The sequence below is a fragment of the Phyllostomus hastatus genome, unplaced genomic scaffold, assembly GCF_019186645.2.
Source record: "Phyllostomus hastatus isolate PE091 unplaced genomic scaffold, TTU_PhHast_1.1 phas_contig_896, whole genome shotgun sequence".
NCBI lineage: Eukaryota > Metazoa > Chordata > Mammalia > Chiroptera > Phyllostomidae > Phyllostomus > Phyllostomus hastatus.
In genome coordinates this window covers 54790-68346 of record NW_025333983.1, presented here as the reverse complement: position 1 = coordinate 68346, position 13557 = coordinate 54790, and the positions used below count along the sequence as shown (strand labels likewise).

The window sequence follows — 13557 nt, the reverse complement described above, 5'->3', positions numbered from 1 at the left end:
TTTCTTAGATTTCTGCTATTCTTCAGTCTGTATCCGTAAAATGTTAGTGAACTACATAACAGGGCAGATGGTCATCTCCTATCTCGGCTGCCTCCTCCAGTATTATTTCGTCAGCATGCTCCTGACCACTGAATGCTTCCTTCTGGCTGCAATGGCATATGACCAGTATGTTGCCATTTGCCATCCCCCTTCACTACAGAGGTCTCATGACTCCCACATTGTGCATGTACCTGGTGACTGCTTCCTACCTTCTAGGTTGTGCTAACTCACTCACTCACCTGAGTAGCTTGCTCAGTCTGTCTTTCTGTGGGTCCAATGTCATTAACCATTATTTTTGTGATATTCCATTGCTCTTTCAACTTTCCTGTTCTGACACCCAGGACAGTGAGGTTTTGTTTTCTGTCCTCTCTGGAGCAACATCAGTGACTACCTTTCTGATAGTGGTTAGTTCCTATCTGGGAATCCTCCAGACTGTCCTGAAGGTACACTCAACAAGGAATATATGTAAAGCTTTCTCCACATGTGCCTCCCACTTAATGGTAGTGACTCTCTTCTATGGCACAGTAATATTTACTTACCTGGGAGCCAGCTCTCACTACCAACAGGATAGTGCCAAAATCCTGCCCGTGTTTTACACCCTTTTGCTGCCAATACTAAATCTTCTGATATAGAGTGTGAGAAACACAGAAGGCAAACAAGCAATGACAAGAATGATTATGAGAAAAATATTTGCTTGGTATCCATACATTTTCAAGCAGAAACATTTAAGAAATATTTACTGATGCTACAGGCAGGTACATTGTTAACTACCTGTGGGGCTTGGAGAAAGGGAGGATGGTATTTTCAAGGATTTTAGAACATGGCCATTAGACCAAAAATCAAGAAAACAGAAGCATATTAAATTAAAAATAAGGGTGAAATAAAAGGAAATGAGTATCCTAAAATATAAAATTACAAATGAAGGTATTATTTAGGGATGTCATGGTAAAACCAGGAGGAATCCAGATGTCTTCAGATATTTCTTACTCAAGCAGGAAATTGTTAAGGTGAACTTTCTCAATAGTTTTAGGCTATAATATAAAAGAACAACAAAAAGGAACTTCTCAAGTGTAGTAAGTCCTTATTTATATACAAAGATACTTTTTCCAACAGTCACTAAAGGACCATATACACAAGCAAGTATTTACCTGAAATTTGCTTCATTTGTTTCTGCACTTTGTGGTGATGTTGTTTCTCACAAGGCTTTTTGCTTTTGGGAATTAAACCAGTCATTTAATGGAATTTAATGGTATGTCAGTGAGTATGGTCTCTTTGCTTAGATCTATTACCAGCCTAAAGGTAGGTGTTTGATTCTGTTGCTATTAAAATACTGTTAGAAGTGCAAGGCTGTTAATAATATATATGAATGATGTGTTAATATACAGCTATATCTATATATCAATGTCTGTATATCTATCTACCTGCACACAGTTTGTTTAAGATTAAGGCATTAAGGTGTTGGATTCAACTTTAATTCATAGTGGCCAAACAACATAATATATGTAGGTATGAATACTACATATTTAAATATTCAATTTTTTTGCAGGGTTAAGCAACACAGTGATAAAAACATATTAGATAGAGAAATATGGAATTGAAAAGGTCAGGGCACATGTTATATTTCACTCATTATTGAAGAAAAGTCACAAAAAGAAGAGAAAGGAGAGATTAGATTTGTTTTTTAGAGGTTGAAGGAATACAGTTGTAAGAATTTTAAAAGTTTTACACTAAATGTACTTGAAAATCAAAGAAATATATCTTTAACAGTATCTTGATTACTTAGAATCTATATGAAAGCACATTTTGACTCAATGTAATGAGATTTTATAATACGTAACATACCAAGATCAAGTGAAATGTGAAAAAAATTATTTGGAAGATTCAACCCAAAGATGGATGAGAATTTGGTGAGACTTTGTAGGGAGCAGTTTCAGTATGAGAGAAATGGTTATGTGGTTAACCTCTAAGTGTTTTGTTTAGTTTTGTTTTTTCCTTAAAATTAGGCATTCTGCTAATGACTGTTAGATAGACTATAACTTATGAATTTTAAAGAGCCAGAAGGCCTGTTTTTGGCACCATGCTCTATTTTCAGAATCATAGATATTTGTTATTGAATGGAACCTTATAACCTGTTCAGAAAACCAAGTACTGAGGAGAAGAAAGAAACAAAAAGTTATATTTATATGTATAAATGGGCCTTATCACTCATTGGGTAATTAGTGGCATTCTGAATTCCAGCTCTCAGTTCTCTTTACCTGCATATGGTGTTAAATAGGAATTTTTACCACTGTGAGATATCTAAGAAAGTCTGAGTGAGAGACACATTTATACTTTTATCAGACATCTGACCATTTTATATTTCACCCAAGAAAACTAGTATTTTTAAGTTTCATTCAAATTTCTCAAATCCAGCATTTTAAACTAATCTCACTGCTATTCTTGTATTCAATTTCTATTTTTATATATTTTTTCTCTGGATAAAAGTATTTTGATATATTCGGGCAAACGAGACAATAGCTGGAAGTGAGACAAATAACATTAAAATAAGTTTCCTCTTTTTTGTATCATTGCTACTGTCTCAGTTCAGGTCCCCATTTTCTCTAACCCTAACTCATGATAAGTCTTCTGACTTCTTCCATTGCCTAGTTGCCCTTTAATACATTTCCATTTTTACTATCATGATTCATTCGTTAGTGACACATATTTTCTCTCCTTTTAATAAGAAATCCAAATTCTTTGGGCTGCTCATACAAATCATTTGATTTTACATCCACTCCTATTGCCCCTTCATTCTCCAACCACATACTTTAGATTCTGTGTAGGAAGTGGCTTACTGTTTTCAATTTAGCAGGGTGTAAATTTTTTACTCCCTACCCAAGCCTTGCATATGGCTTTATTTAGAATTCTTCCTCCTGCAGTACAATAATCATTCTCAAAGACCAATAAGAAGAATTTCCACCTCTTTAAAGATTTTTCTGAAAATTTCCTCAAGAATATTGGGCTCCATCTTCCATTGTTCTATCATTGAACATTGTACTATAAAAATGAATTATAAATTTTTGTTTTCACTTCCAACTCCTCTTCTGGGCTGTTCATTCTTGTAAGGAAAAGACTGCATCTTATTCATCTTCATAGCTTCAGGATTACTGGAAAAGTCAGTATCACATAAGAGGTGCTCATAGTAGGTCATTTATTACTGCCACAGATTATTTTCTTGCTTATAATGTATTAGCATATTTGATATTGAAATGTAAATAAATAAATTAAAATAATTTTAAAAATTCAAAGTTTTTCCATCTAGTCCAGTTAAAAAACTCAGCCACTGGTTGGAAGCAGGTTTTCAATATTTAAAGTGATGAGTATACACATAGTAAACAAGCATGAGGAAGCACCCCTCGTGTATAGTAATGAAATAAATATTAATAAGATAACTTGTGATTTATTAAAACTCTATTAAATATAGATCTTGGGAAGATGTAAGTGTAGGAAAAATTATGATGAAACCAATCGTGAGGGGAAATGCTCAGAGAAATAAAATTTTTCCTGACCAGTTTAGAATGCCTCACAGAGATATGTAGAGGAAAGTTGTAGTTTTGGCCCCAAAATACTACCTGTGGGTATTCATCTAAAGGAAACAAATCAATGTGTATTCTGCATGACATTTAAAAATGAAACAATGAAAACTTATGATTAATGGAATTGCCCAACAGTGGAGAAAATAATAAATGTGGATTAATGCCTGTAATAGATTACTATAATGTTATTTGTACTAAGAACACAAAACAAATAATGATTGACCACCTATTATATTATCAATAAAACATGTAAGGTGTTTTAAATACACGTAATTTAATATTATCTTCACAAACAAATGGGGCAGGTATTATTATCATAACTTTGTAGACATGGACATGGGATCAAAGAGATTAAGACATTTTCACTCGGCCATAATGCTAGTTACATAAATGTTCTATGACTATCTGCTGCTTTTTCCTCTAACCATCAGAGAGTTGTTAAATAACTTTATGGTCACTTGATCAATAAGTATCAAAGGTAAGATTTGAATCCAGTGAACTCTTCCATAACAACTGGGCTCTTAACTGGTGTGCTAAACTACCTTCCAAGATCACAGATATTCTTCTCTAGAATTATCTGGTTTGCAGGTGAGCTCCTTTTATTTTTCCCTGGGACTTCTCGCAACTCTACATTATTTTACATGGAAGAATATGACTGTAGAATTGAAAAACTTGAGATTTGCCTCTAAGAATTTTGCCAGTCCTCTTAATTCTAGCAGGTTCTTTCAACTGAGCCACACTCTTTCCCTTTCAGGTTGTAAGGAGCAAATTCACCTCTTGATGCACAAAGCTTCTGAAGTGTTACCACATCTCAAAACACCACCTCTGAAAAACATCTTCAGCTATCAACTATAACCTCTGTATAGAAAATGATGAAAATGAAAACAAACCAAATAGGTCATGAAAAATGTCATGACTATGATTTTATTATCATTCTATTTGTTGCTTTAGAAGGGTCAAGAAAGATATTATGGGTTCATTGGTCACTCAAGTGAACTCATGTATGCTGATACCATCTATTCTGGATGGGAAAAACAAGAAAAGAAAGATGTTGAAAAGTAATTATAGCATGCTAACTGAGTTCCTACATGTTGGATTCACCGATTATCTACCTCTCAGAGTCACTTTATTCTTGGTATTTCTCATAATATACACACTAACTGTGGTGGGAAATACGGGCTTAATAATCCTAGTTAACATCACTTCAAGCCTACAAACCCCCATGTATTATTTCCTCAGTAACTTGTCTTTCTTAGAAATCGGCTACTCCACAGCAATCACTCCTAAAACACTGGTGAATTTCTTAACATCCAGGAGAATCATGTCTCCCTATGGCTGTGCACTACAGATGTTTCTCTTTGGTTGTTTTGCTGATGCTGAGTGCCTTCTCCTGGCAGCAATGGCATACAACCGCTATGCAGCCATCTGTAAGCCACTGAGCTACCCTACACTAATGTCCAGGAGAGTCTGTGCCTGCTTCATTGTGCTGGCGTACTTCAGTGGAAGTGTGACTTCAGTGGTGCACGTCTGCCTCACATTCACACTGCCATTTTGTGGCTCCAATGTTGTCAACCATTTTTTTTTTGGTGACAGCCCACCTCTCCTGGCTTCATCATGTGCAGACACCCATGTCAATGAGCTTCTGCTCTTTGTCTCATGTGGCTTCATCCAGACTAGCACTTTCGTGGTCATATTCACCTCCTATGTTTGTATCCTCATCACTGTTTTGAGCATCAAGCCCTCATTCTCCACCTGTGCTTCCCATCTCATGGCAGTCACCTTATTCTATGGATCACTCCTGTTCACCTACTTACCTCCTGCCACCAGTTACTCTCTAAACAGTGATAAGATAGTGGCAGTGTTTTGTATGGTTGTTTTCCCCATGTTCAACCCAATCATCTACAGTTTCAGAAACAAGGATGTAAACAATGCCCTCAAACAAGCAATTAGAATGAAAGTGGATTTTCAGATGAATGAGAGCTTAAGTCACTGAACAAACTTTAAGGCATGGCCTGCTCTTCCAGTTTCATTATCGGAACTGTGCAGATGTGTCAACTGTTTTGAATTTATCTCCAACAATAAAGATACCTTTCCAACCTCACTCTTTTAAAATGTTTTTGTCCTCTCTCATGTTCCCTGTGAAATTATTCTATTCTGAAACATTCCTGAACTAAAAGAAATAATAGTCTTTACTCTCCAGTTAGCTTTGCACATTGATTTATCATACTATACTTTATCATTTTGTATTGAATGTATATGGTGACTTGTCTGTCAATGTCCTCATATTAAAAGTTCCTTGGCAGGAACAGATATATATTGGTTTATTTTTCAATAATTATATAACACCTGGTATACAGATATTTTGAATTATTCTTTTAATTTTAGTGTACTCTATGTTTAAAAAACATTGAAGAGAATATTGTCAAATGAGCTGACTTCTAATCATTCCTTTATTGAGTAGGGGGCATAAGTTTGCATGAGGAAGAACATTGGCTTTTTTAATAGGGACCTATTTAATGTAAGAGTTCCTTTTCATTTTCCAAGATAATTTAGTTTAAAATAAGCAAACAACAATGTATTTGAAAACCATAAGTTATCATGAGCTTATCTAACTCTGAACATGTAAAAGCAGCACACTTGACATTTTGGGCCAATACTTCTTTCTTGGGGGTGCAGGTATAGTGAAGAGAAGCCCACCCTGTACATTTTAGGGTGCTTAGCACTATCCCTTGTTTCTCCTCAGTAGTTGCCAGTAGCAATCCACCTACTTATGACAACCAAAATGTATCAAAATGTTGCCAAAGTTCTCTTCAGAGGCAAAATTTTTCTTGGGATGGAATCACTCATCTTGCTCAGCATCGTTTCTTTGACCATTAGGCAAATACAGCCATTAGAGGGAAGTCACTGCCTGCACATAAGTCAGAATAATAATTTGGGAAGAACATCTCAGATGTGATTTTGTTCATCTTGTTCTGCATTATCACCCTAATTCCCATTTATTTCTAAGATCTACTCTGATAATATCCAAAAACACAGTCAATTAACACATAATTTTAATAAAACAAATATAAAATTAAAGTTGAATGTATGTTTTACAAAATAAACCACACTTGAGAAGAAGTTAGAAGAAGGTAAGATATTTATGACAATTACATGTCACGAGATTTATTTCTCTGCTTCTATGAGGAGAGAGGTTGCTGTGAAGCTGTATTATGTTTTTAATCATAAAAATAATACACAAACTTAAAATACTACAACTGGTGTTTCCTTGCCCTGGCTGGTGTAGCTCAGTGGAAGAGCATGAGCTGTGAACCAAAGGGTTGTTTATTCGATGCCCAGTCAGGGCACATGCCTGAGTTGCAGGCCAGGTCCCCAGTGGTGGCCACATGAGAGGCAACCACACATTGATGTTTCTCTCACTCTGTTTCTCCTTCCCTTCCCCTCTCTTTGAAAATAAATAAATGAAATCTTTCTAAAAAATAAAATAAAACTGGTGTTTCCTTTATAAAATTATGTGCATTTAATTGAGGTCATGAATAAAGTGTATGGGATAACTGCACGTTTATTTCATTGACATTGAGCATTGGGGTGGGGCAAGTGAGTGAATGCAGAGTTGAATAATGCCAATTTTTCTAGTGTGATCAGACAAATAATCTGCAGATCATATTTAAAGAATATTTATCTTCAAAGGAATACATTCATAAATTTTTTCTCAGAAATAAAACTATTTTTTGACACAGATGAGCTAATGTTTGCCACATAGATGGCATAAAGAGGAAGATACGAAGTATTAATTGAGATTCCAACTTTTTCTGGGCTGCAAACACTGTTAAGTATGCTGGAGAAGTCTCTCAACATTTAACTGATACTTTGCTATTAGTTCTAATGAAGTTTTTTCTCTTATGCTATGGTAATATCTTTCATTTTGTATCTAAAGACATGTTCATGTTTCATCAGTATCTTCAGAACCATATAATAATGTCATAATTCTTTAAATTTGTACAATATTTGGATTGACCCAAGATTTCACACTTTATTTATCTGCCTACATTAGAACTTACTCTACTATTATGCTAAAATACCCAAGACATGTTAATGAATTGAGAGCAGATCTATACAAAACCATCTACAACATTTTCCAAAGACACAGATGTTTATATTATTTGTATGATTCAAGAGAGCTAAATATAAAATTATATAAAAAGCTAGTACACCTATGTGAAATATATGCAAAATTTCCACACTGTCCACAGATCCATGACACTTGTTGAATTATTAGACAGAGGGAGAACATACATTTTATATAAATTCTCCAAAAGGATAGAACACAGTTCAATTAATTCTATGTGTGTGTATACTCATAGCACTTTTATGTGAATGATTGTTAAACTATTCCGGATGTGATGTCATGCATAATTTACGTGAATTTTACAATGGATCAGTGAGGTAGCCACAGCATGCATGAATGTACCCACTTTAAAACAGAGAATCCAGCTTCACGTATTTCATCATCAGAACATCCAAACACTTGTCTGAGCAACATGCATGGGATTGGAACACATTTCTTTAATTCTTGCAATGGCATTTAGTCTCTGTATTGTGCTTTACTCAAGATGTTTGACTTTTAGGAAGCATGTTCATTTTTAAAATTGTTTGATTTCCAAAAAGGGTACATTTTATTCAAGTGAAAGCAGAGGCATCTACTGAATAACCTTTGAGAGCACCTGGTACTCTGATTAGCCCCAGTCCCAAGACACCTGAGAAGATGCTAATGATCCAACCTGTGGACATCTGAGATTCCATCTACACCAAGAGACACAGGTTGTGTCACCAAAAGAAAACAAAGCACACATAAAAATCACTACCCTCAGTAATAAGCCCTTTAAAGAATCATGATAATGTGGTCTTCTCTAGATACTCTGCTTACTCTTGCCTTTTCTGAGTTGTGAGTATGTTTAAGAGGTGATGATGAGGGTCTATTTTGGTTTTTGATATTTTGTGTTATCTCCACACTGCAAAAATTTCTTACCAGCTATTATGATTCCCAAAAAGACAGAAAATTTCCTAACCTGTGGTTTATTTTTCTTTCATATGTTCTTATTTTGTGAAAAGGGCAAAATTTTTCCATAATATCTCTATTTAATATCTGTGTATGTGAGAATGTCTGCATTTTATGTATTTAATAGTTGGTTTATATAGAGTCTAAAGCTACTTGTATATTTATGGCAAATTTCCGATATTCTATGCAAAATGGGATATCTGAGAACTGTCATGCATTTTAGCATATCACAAGGAAAATGATTTCATTCCAATCTTACATGATCATAATTTTTGGAAACCTTTTACATCCAGTTTTATTTTCTGATTCCACTAGTGATATTTGAAGAATTATTTTTAATCCCTGGACTATCACGATGCCTGCCCTATTGGCAAAAAATGTGGGTGTGCACACAGACACTCGAATCCCTGAGCACAAGACTGTTTTTGCCACAACAAGGTGTTAGTTCTTCCCAATACAACTTTGGTGGGCTTGAATAAAATAGTCCTCAAATCAGGATGCTTTGTTTTTAAGTCAGACTATCTAAGCTATGTAGTTTTGGATTTTTCAGTATGTCAAGTTTGTTGTTGATAGTGGGTTTTTAAATATTTTATCTGTGATGACTGTTTGTTAAATGTTCTGTTTGTCATTTGTTTTTTTTATCTTTAGACAATTTTAATCATAAATAACTCAGTATACATTACTTTGCATTATTGTACATTAATTTAAAGTATAAGTTTATGTACTTATAAATTTACATATACATATAACATACTTCATATAACAATCAGTTATATATTTATTTGTATATAATACTCTAAAATAACATGAGAAATACTATGAACAGTAAAGGATATATAATATACATTAAAATAAATTCATTTATAAATATTATGTTAACATAACAATATTTTGTGGCCAAACTGCATGAGACCATATAGCAAATTCAAGTTGGGTTAATGACCATGCACCTACAGTGTAGCAAGCTCATTATACTGAAAACCATTAGCTCTGTTGATAGGCATTTGCTTGGGTTCACTTTTCAGTAGAATGATAAATGCTGTACACTTTATGGTTTCTCTCACCAACATCTTTATCAGCAACTGTGTCCTTGATCACTCATTATTCTGTGTTTTCAAATGCCTTTTTGGAGTCATAATTCAAAATAAATGAGTATAAATGAATTTCATATGTTTTAAATAAATACCTTTTTTTCATCCTGGCATTTCAAGATATTCATCTGACAGTTGGGAAAACTGCATTTGAGCATACTCTTACACTATTAAAATGTGATTCAGGTATTTGTTTCCCTAAGAGAATTCTCATGCTTACCAGTATTCTAAAGCAGCCTGTTATTTTATCAGGAAGGTTACATGCAGGAGTATCAAAGCCCAGCATTTAGTGACAGAAGGAATCTGTGTTCTAGCTGTCATTCTAATGGCATAAGAGAAAATTATACCTTGATCCCTGGTAATGCTTTTCTGTATTTATAGTTTCCTATTGTGAGCTTGATAGATAAAGCTGTTACTAGAAATCCTACTACCAACTTTTTGAAGTCCTGTCTGTTTCAAATGTGTCCTGGTGTTGTTGAGTCTTGTCCATCAAAATCATGTCAGTTCACATACATTATGTGAAATCTATGGTAGTTCAATTGACAAGAACCCCAATTTTTCCCTTTTTTCTCTAAACAATCAATGGGAAAATTATATGAACTCTGTTGTGTTACTTTTTTAATGACTTATTGTAGAGAAGCAAAATATACAGCCGATGAAGGGCAGAATTATATTGGAACTCAATCTTGCCTAGCTCTAATATCCTCCCATGATGTGGTGTTCCCACTACCTTAAGGAGCCTTGGAGAAGAAACAGTGTGTCATTAAAAAGCACACAACATTTCCTTCACCTCCATTTTTTTAAATTGAGCTTATTTCTGGGTTCTGTATTTTTACATTCTGCTTTTATTACACATGTTTCTTTATGGCATTAAAAATGTTTCATTAAAAAAAATTCTTGCCACTTTCAATGTTATTCCCTCTTTTTCTAGGATACCGTTAATATGGATTTGTTGTGCTTCCCAAATCAACCCATCTAAAATAGAAACAGGATTATATATAAATAATACATATATATTAAAATCTCAGTTTTTGAGGTATCAGCTGGTATACTTATAGAATAAATATTTTGGTTTTGATTTAAAAGTACCCTGAAGACAACATCCCAAACTCACCCAAATCCTGACCTCAGTGGAGTTCCATTTCCATGAGAGCACAACTCATTCACCCTTCCTGAGGTGTCTGATGCATAACACACTTCTTTGCATAAAAAGCATGGTTGTTATTTTAAGCCACTAATTTTTGATGACTTGTTATAGTAGTAATAGGAAAGTTATATACTATATGGTAGAGTATCTACCATTACTTACTATTTACCATCCCATTCTTGACTCTTCTTCACAGTACTTATCATCTTTGTGGGCAGTATATCAAAAAGCATCTGTTTTCTTAATAAAACATAAGCTCTTTCAGAGCCTGACATTCTCCTTATTCACTGCTTCATCTTTAGCAAACAGCATTTTTTCGGCACAGAGTACTAATTAATATATTTTGACAGGACATATGAAAGTATACATGAATGAATTTATTACTATTTAACCATAAATATTGTTGTATGAATATTATGTCATCAAAAACAAAGTGAAACTAAGTTGAAGCCTACCTTTTTGAAAACAGAACATATCTGATATAGTTGTGTCATGAGAGAGATAATTTTGTTATCTCATAGTAACACTTTTCCTCTCTTCCCTTGGTTTCTGGATTTGTTGTTTTAATACTGAAGAAAACCAAAGATGTGAGAGTGAAGTGATGCAAATAGCAAAAGGAATAACTTTTCAGTTAAAGTACACTGCTATGTTTTGATTGGCCTTACTAGTAAATAGCAAATAAAAAGATTGTTCTAGCCCTTTTTCCTGTCTCAACTCTTTAGAGAGCACAGTCATTGATCTCCCAAGCAGAAGGTGAAGCAAAAAAGTTCTGATGCTTGAGATTTGTAAAGGAGGGGGTTGGATACTGTGAAAGTGGGTTTCATAAGTAAACTGGGTGTGAAAAATAGGAAGAGTTCAGGCACAGGAAAACAAAAATATTGCTGTCACAGAATTTCATTCATTTTGTGGTTCATTTGATCAGAGGACTTGTAATAACCATAGAATGAGCCAGAGGTCTGGCACAAGGCATATCTGAGTGTGAATATCAGTTTCAACAATTAATACTTTCATGATCAAAGAATTTCTTTATCCCAATTTCATGTTGCACAAACTGAGAAACGAAGAATAAAATAACTCTAGTTGCAGTGGGGTTAATCATTATAGATGGGTTATCTAGTACACAGAAAGTCCACTGCTTGAAGTTAATTTCTTCTCTTTCTCTAACTACAGGCTAAACCCAAATTCTCCTTGATATTATGGATACTGGATCATGGAGGAAATCATCATTTCTTTTTCATTTTAGTGATACTATTTTGTCCTGAAACTAAAGAGCTGAATAAACCTGCAAGCATGGCAGGTTGGAATCACACAGGTGTGAAGGAATTCCTTCTGGTGGGTTTAACTGAAAATCCTAATTTGCAGATTCCTCTCTTTTTTGCTTTTTCACCCTTATTTATTTCATGACCCTGGTGGGTAATTGGGGGATGATTGCCTTGATCAGGTTCAATGCCCAGCTTCATACTCCAATGTACTTCTTTCTCAGCAACCTCTCTTTTTGTGATATCTGCTACTCTACTGTCTTCACCCCTAAGATGCTGGTCAATTTCTTATCAAAACACAAGTCCAGCACATTTTCTGGCTGTGTTCTACAGAGTTTCTTTTTTGTAGTCTATGTAACTACAGAAGCTATCCTCCTGTCCATGATGGCTTATGACCGTTATGTAGCAATAGCTAATCCTTTGCTGTATACAGTCATCATGACCCAAAAAGTTTGTATTCAGATGGTCCTGGCATCTTACTTGGGTGGGCTCATTAATGCACTGACACACACAATAGGGCTGCTCCAGCTGGACTTCTGTGGTCCAAACATTGTGAATCATTACTTCTGTGACATCCCCCCTCTTCTCAAGCTCTCTTGCTCTGATGCACGTAACAATGAGATGCTGGTTTTGATCTTTACTGGGATTCTTGCAGTGTTCACTTTCATCATCATCATGGTCTCTTATTCCCGCATCATCATTGCCATCCAGAGAATTCGCTCAGCTGAGGGGAGGCGCAAAGCCTTCTCCACTTGTGCCTCCCACCTGACTGCTGTGACCTTATTCTACGGGTCTGGAACATTTAGTTACATGCAGCCAAGCTCTCGGTATTCCCTGGAACAGGAGAAGGTCTCTGCTGTGTTTTACAATTTTGTGATCCCCTTGCTAAACCCACTGATTTATAGCCTAAGGAATAAGGACGTGAAAGATGCAGCAAAAAGGTCAATATGTGGAAAAGAGCTCCAACTTCCCTTCTTTTTGTCTATGGCCTTTTCAAACATAACATTAACCTGCAAATAGATACTTTCTTTAAATTTAAATAGGATCCAAGTTGAACTACAACCAAGGTATCTTCCTACATGAAATGTGAGACATGAATGACAGTTACCTATTTTGAAATTTGTGTTGTTCTTAAATCTCTTCTGTTAGTTTAAAACATTTTGAAAAAGCATACATGGGACTAGAAACTATTATGCTAAGTGGAATAAGCTAGTCAGTGAAAGACAAATACCATATGATCTCATTTATAACTGGAGTCCAGTGAACAAAATAAACTTATGAGCAAAACAGAACCAGAGACAAGGAGACATGGTGCAGACTGACCGCTGTAAGAGGAGAAAAGGGGGATGGCAGAATAAAGGGGAAGGGATTAGTCAAAGAACATGTA

General features: G+C 34.9%; 1 protein-coding gene and 1 pseudogene across 1 annotated transcript; both read left to right on the top strand.

The window, feature by feature from the left end:
- The first annotated feature begins 4662 nt into the window (after positions 1-4662).
- LOC123827708 (olfactory receptor 5AS1-like) lies at positions 4663-5607 on the top strand. Its single transcript, XM_045852147.1, has one exon. The coding sequence runs from the start codon at positions 4663-4665 to the stop codon at positions 5605-5607; it is 945 nt and encodes a 314-aa protein (XP_045708103.1).
- Positions 5608-12201: 6594 nt separating this feature from the next.
- LOC123827706 lies at positions 12202-13190 on the top strand (annotated as a pseudogene).
- The last annotated feature ends 367 nt before the right edge of the window (positions 13191-13557 follow it).

Bases quoted from the DNA above. Each gene is read 5' to 3' on its own strand.
- LOC123827708 (XM_045852147.1), top strand. From the start codon at position 4,663: ATGTTGAAAAGTAATTATAGCATGCTAACTGAGTTCCTACATGTTGGA.